This window comes from Oratosquilla oratoria, chromosome 41 (genome assembly GCF_046742065.1).
Source record: "Oratosquilla oratoria isolate Oo_2021 chromosome 41, ASM4674206v1, whole genome shotgun sequence".
In the NCBI taxonomy this organism is placed as follows: domain Eukaryota; kingdom Metazoa; phylum Arthropoda; class Malacostraca; order Stomatopoda; family Squillidae; genus Oratosquilla; species Oratosquilla oratoria.
In genome coordinates, this window is record NC_134817.1 from 7,006,742 (window position 1) to 7,013,140 (window position 6,399).

The 6,399-nt window shown below is 42.5% G+C and overlaps 1 protein-coding gene across 2 annotated transcripts in view; it reads left to right on the plus strand.

The window, feature by feature from the left end:
* The window catches only part of LOC143020924 (maltose permease-like), a 19,260-nt gene extending 15,778 nt beyond the window's left edge, over positions 1–3,482 (plus strand). For both annotated transcript variants that reach the window (XM_076177873.1, XM_076177874.1), the window contains exons 9-10: positions 2,079–2,225; positions 2,881–3,482. In XM_076177873.1, coding sequence (XP_076033988.1) covers positions 2,079–2,225; positions 2,881–2,957 — 224 coding nt within the window. In that variant the 3' untranslated portion in view covers positions 2,958–3,482. The remainder of the gene's footprint in view (positions 1–2,078; positions 2,226–2,880) is intronic.
* Positions 3,483–6,399: the final 2,917 nt, after the last annotated feature.

The following is a 6,399-nucleotide window of genomic DNA, read 5'->3' on the forward strand; positions in this document are numbered from 1 at the left end:
ACCATGAGATCCAGAACCGTTGGATAGAACATTTCAACACTCTCTTGAACAGGAACTCAGCAGCCCAACAAGACTTCCTCCGAAATGTGCCACAACATCCACCCCAACTATGGATGTCCCTACCACCAACATTACAAGAATTAGATGTAGCACTAAAGCAAATGCGTCAAGGGAAGGCCGCGGGACCGGACAACATTCCCACTGAACTTCTGACACATGGAGGTTTAGTCCTGAAGATGCGTCTGCACTCCCTCATACTAAAAGCATGGGAAGAAAAGCAGGCCCCCAGTGATTGGAAAGACGCACTCCTTATCACCATCTTCAAAAAAGGAGACAGAAGAGAATGTGGGAATTATAGAGGGATATCCTTGCTATCAATTGCAGGGAAGGTTTTGGCAAGGATCCTACTAAATAGATTACAAAACGTAGCAGAAGTTATCCTGCCAGAATCCCAGTGTGGTTTCCGCCCATCTAGAGGAACCATAGATATGATTTTCTGTGCTCGCCAACTACAGGAAAAATCAAAAGAACAGCAAAAACCCATTTTTCTAATCTTCTATGACCTCGAAAAAGCATTCGACAGCGTACCAAGAACAGCCATGTGGTCTGTCCTCAATCGCTTCGGAATCCCTGAGCCTTTTGTTGACATGATCAAAGCCCTACATGGTGGGATGACAGCTAAAGTAATCCACCAGAGCAACCTGTCAGCTCCCTTCCCGATCACATGTGGACTAAAACAAGGATGTGTACTGACACCGACCCTTTTCTCTTTATACTTAGCTGCCATGCTATATGAAGTACCCCACAACAACCCAGGGGTTGAAATAAAATACAGATTAGATGGAGGAATTTTTAAACTGGGCAGACTCAAATCACGGCGCAACACCAACACCATCAATGTGACAGAACTACAGTATGCGGATGACAACGCTGCTGTAGCCCACACCCAAGCAGAACTCCAAGAATCGGTGGATAATTTCCATGCTGCCTACACATGTTTTGGCCTGACAGTTAACAAGGCCAAAACTAAGATATTGGCCCAACCAAGACCAGGGGAAAATCCACCAGCAACTAACATCACCATGGATGGAACCACCATTGAATGCGTCGAACACTTCCTATACCTGGGAAGCATCCTTTCCACCCAGAGCACCTCCTCCAAAGAGATTGAAAACAGGTTACAAGCTGGCCACATCGCATATGGGAGACTATCCACCAGGGTGTTCAAGAACAAAGACCGAACCACCCATACAAAGGTGATGGTATATAATGCCGTTGTAGTATCTACCCTGTTATATGCATATGAGACTTGGACCCTTTATAGTACGGACCTCAAAAAACTAGAACACTTCCACCAGAAAAAACTGAGAGCAATAATGAAAATCAAATGGAACGACTATGTGTCCAATACAGTAGTCCTTGAAAGAGCCAATGTCAATAGCATCGAGGCTATGATCACGAAACACCGCTTAAGATGGTATGGCCATGTGGTGCGTATGGAGGACACAAGACTACCAAAGAAAATTCTCTTCAGTGAGTTAAATATAGGTGATCGCCTTAGAGGCCGCCCTATGCTCCGATTTAAAGACCAACTCAAGAAATCCCTCAAGGAAGCTAACATAGACCCAAACACCTTCGAAGCTTCAACGTATGATAGGAATGAATGGAGAAACGATATTAAAGTGGGCACGGACCTGTTCGAAGAGAATAGAAGAGCCAACCTGGTAGCTAAACGACAGCAACGGGCAGAAAGAACAAAACAACCACAACCACCTCCCACGATTCAGTGCGATCAATGCCCTCGTTTGTTCAGGGCGCGAATTGGCCTTACGAGCCATAAGAAGGCTCACCACCCTAATAATAACTAACCTCTTATGTCTCCCTCCTCTATTCAATTGGGACTGGAAACTATGATACTCGGATACGAGTACATGCCGACGACGACGATATATATATATATATGTATATATACATATATATATATACATATATATATATATATATATATATATATGTATACATATATTACCTTTTTAATTTCATAAGTAAAAATATTATAAAAATTGTATTCCTTCCAGGCTATTCAATAGCTCTGTTCTTGGGTGGAGTCCTATTTGAATCCGTAGGAGGACCTAACACCTTCCTCATCTTTGCCTTGGTCGGCGTCGTCGTCTTCCTCCTGCACTTCTTCTCCTGGCGCTGTACCAGCCCAGAGCCTGCAACGGGTCAGTCATCGAACATTTGTTCTGCTTATGGTCTCATTTTAACAATTACAAATATCTTTATATTGTAGACTCGTTTTACTGTTGTAATTCGTTGTCATTGGTCGTCATTTGTGTTCCACATAGGACAAATACTTCACTGATACTTTTGATCACTCACCCAGATAAATTAGTACTACGTTAATTAGAATATTGTAAATAAAACATTTCACATTATTCCACAGGATCATCTTTTTTTTCTGTACTTTTGTCCATCTTTGCATATAAATTTTGTTTGAACTGAGTAGATGAGGTGGAGGACGCAATGAGCTCCATATCCTTTTTCACCTTATACACCAACATATCACGTGACCTCTAACGAGTCAAACAATTCCGGCCGTATGCTAACAATACAAGGTCAGTCGATCCTCTGATCCTGGATTGTGATTGGCTGGGAGCTCCAGAAAGGGGTGTGGCTTCGCTGAATTGTTAGCACGCAGTAGGTATAGCTAAAGATGATTATTTAGAATCAGTAGCAGAATCTATTTGTTCTTTATTGGTTGATTGACATGCTTGTTTATTTGTTTATTAATCCATGTGTTAACTTACTTAGTATATGTCTAGTTATTTGTTTATTCATATATCATTTATTTGACTTGCTTATCTCCGTTTTTTCCAGTTGGTCCCGACCAAGGCGAGAGAAATATGAAAGTCAATTACAGCGAAATAGACGGGGCAAAAGCTACAGTCAGTTAGTCCTACATAGCAAACATTTCTGTAGTAACGCCGTACCTAGCCGAGCGTGCCAATCCACCTTTAGCAAGTGATATGACTCATCACAGTGCCTAAAGACCACGTCACACTACACGTCTTATGATAGTGTGACCTGGCGTGGGATTGAAAAACAACGCGTTTTTTTACCCGTACTGTGTTCAGACGGTGGCTCATTGGCGCGGGTTAATGACGCCAACTACTCAGTTTATTCCTGATATTTCTGTCTTTGTAGAAGTGATGTTTTACTTGCCACAGTCACACGCTATCCTTGTACTGTTCCATCAGCTGAATAACGTCCTCACGACGCCAGTAGAGCTGCGACTTCTGTGACATTGTTAGTGAGGCTGTTTGGAGGGTCTTCTGACGCACTTCACCATTCCACCACTGCTGAGAGGACAGTGGCGCGCGTCCAGTGTCCCCGCCCGCCTCAATTTGAGTGTGTTGCGGGAGCCGCCTGGGTCAATTCCCCACGACTTGACGCGTAGTGTGACGGGGCCTGTACAGACATCTAAAGGGCCCCATTCACGACAACGATTTTCAACCCCAACCCAGATTTCCAGCCCCAACCCAGACCAAATTTTCTCGTGTATGGGCTCCAACAACCTACATCGCAACCGCGATTTGCAGGTCGTGGTTGGAGTTGGAGTCGTTTAGATTTTCCTGATATTTTGTGGGTGGAGCTTCATGTCTGTGTTGGGGTTGGTGTGGTGAGTGGGTGCGGACAACCAAATCTATCACTTGTGCCCAAATTCTCGTACCGTGCGCTTGTAACTGTAGTTGTGCTGCCTAAGTAAAAAAAAAATGGAAGCGTACAGTAAATATTTCGTAAGAGAGATTATTGAGATATATCGTCAACATCCATGCCTGTGGAAAGTTGAAAGTAAAGAATACTCAAATAAAATGATGAGAAACAATGCTTATGAAATACTCGTTTCAAAATTTAAGGAAGTAAACCCCGCAGCTACGCGTGATGATGTAGTTAAAAAATTGGCTCGTTAAGAACTGTATGGAGGAAAATTTGAGGTCTTCATATGACCTCCCTGTTGCTAGGAATCGTAATGTACATACGAGACATTCATGAGGTGTAATAGCCTTCCTCATCATCGTATCCTGTTTTTTTTTTCATGATTGGTATTACCAAGGACAGAAGTTCTAAAAATGTGGATTCATCCATTCTTAAATACTTCATATAGTCTTTAGGCTCTAGTCTCAGTTCCTCTAATAATTGAATATGGGATAGCTTGTTTCTTTTTTGAAGCCAAGACTTACCACTTTGACTTTTTTTTGCGCTTTCTATCTGCCTCTAAAAAAAAGCAATATCAAAAAGATCGTCAGAGTCGAGATCAGACATCTTATCACAATAGAACTGCGGATCAACTGCGAAAATTTGAACAATTGGTTGTTGCAGTGAGTGGCGAAGCCGCCAACCACAACTCCAACCCAGACCATGTTCGAAATCTGGGTTGGGGTTGAAAATCGTTGTCGTGAATGGGGCCCTTAACTGTCCTACGTTGAGTCGACTGAAGCTCGAACTGGGAAGAGAAGCTGAAGACCCCTTTATTGTAGATTTTCTCTTTGAATGTGTAAATGTTGCAAGGTCGTCGTGGTGCGAGATCCTGAGGTGTATTGTTGATTGATACCAAAAGGATGATATTTTTTATGGACGGTATATCTCAAGCGACAACCGCGTCGCATCTACTATTTGAATCCACTGCGCAACGGTCATATATTTGAATCGTATTTCTAAAACTAATCGTTCATAACAAAGCTTCATGGTTACTGTAGATAAACTCATGCCTATAATCAGTATACATGTAGCTCATATTGCTATGCTTCGGTTTAAGATAAATTTTCATGTTGTTTTAAGAGTCGCATCTGATAACGCTTCCTATACAGTTCCTTCAGACTTATACCTACTAAAATCTAATTGTAATCTTCCACATGTAGAAAAGTTTATCATCTAGAAAGATTAGGTGTTTCACCCTATATAATTTTTCAGATTTTTCCATGTGATAAGTGGGGTTTTCTAAATTAACATAAAAAGAATCAAGAAACATATTGTAACAGAGAACCAATTGCTATGTCAGATATGGTTAATGGACAATATTTCTCGAATTGTATTTGAAGATTTCAGATTTGAGTGTTATGGGTGTTGTAATCAAATCTGAAGAAACATCTTGATCACTCATGTTTGAACATTAGAAAGCATCAACGCATAAAAGCATGATCATATTTGTCATTTCCTTCAACGATCACTAAAAAGAAAATACTTGACCAATTATCAAACATTTGGACAAACTAAATATTTTGCCAGATAATCAATCTTCATTTAAGCAACTATATGCCACATAAACTATTATATATTGTGACTACTGACTCGTTATAATGGATGGATAAAGAAAGACGGTTACCTATCTGAGCAGTCCAAGCCCATAGGGCAAAGGTAACTTATCAGCGCCTCCTGGCGTATGCTCTTCACCTTTTTCGTCATAATAAGTTACACTTGTTGTTTGTAAAAGCCAAAAATGTTTTCAAAATATATTCTTGTTTATCAAGTAAATAAGACGAGTAAGAAAAACAACAACATGATCCACTAGTCAATGGATGGGTTGGATTCCGAGCACATGGATGGATTTCGTCCAACGTTGGAGGATTTGGGTTGGAATTCAAACCTAGGGACGCCCATCACAATACCGTTGTAGTCTGTAGTGGTATGCTACTACAGTTGGTGAAGGTACTCGTCAGTGAGAGACTGGTATTAATCAAACTCCAGTTTTCTCGAGACTTGTTTATTGGAATTAAAGTGCGTAGTATAGGTGAACAAAACCGATGTCTTCTCAGCAAAACATAATTCTTTATGCAAGATCGATCTAATGCACATTTAGGAGCACCGCGAACAATTTGGTTTGCGTAATACTATTTCAACCATAGAGACTATTACTACCAACATTTATAGATATTTACATATTGGTATGTGTAACATAAAAGTATTAATAAAGATATATTTTCAAAATGAACCATCTCCGGTAGTCCCAGAGGCGACAGCTGCAGTAGAGGCTGGTCCGTCGGCAGTAGTAGCGTCTCCGCCAGGTCCTACAGCGGGAGTTCCAGGGCCAGCGGGCAGGGCGGCGGCCAGCACGACGCCCACCGGCTCCAGTAGGCGGCGGGACCGGTAGGGGTAGGGTCAGCGGTGGGAGGACCTCCCGGGTGGCGGCGATGGCGGCCAGCACGAGGTCCAGCGGCAGTGGTGACGGCTGGTCTCGCTGCTACGGGCGTCACCCTGTGCATTGGTGGCGGCTGGCCTCTCTGTTAGAGGCGTCGTCCTGCGCAGTGGTGACGGCTGGACCCTCTGCTAGCGCCACGTCCTCTGCTGCTGCGGAGTCGGCTGGGATGTCCGCTCACTCTTGGGTCATCAATTGTAGTG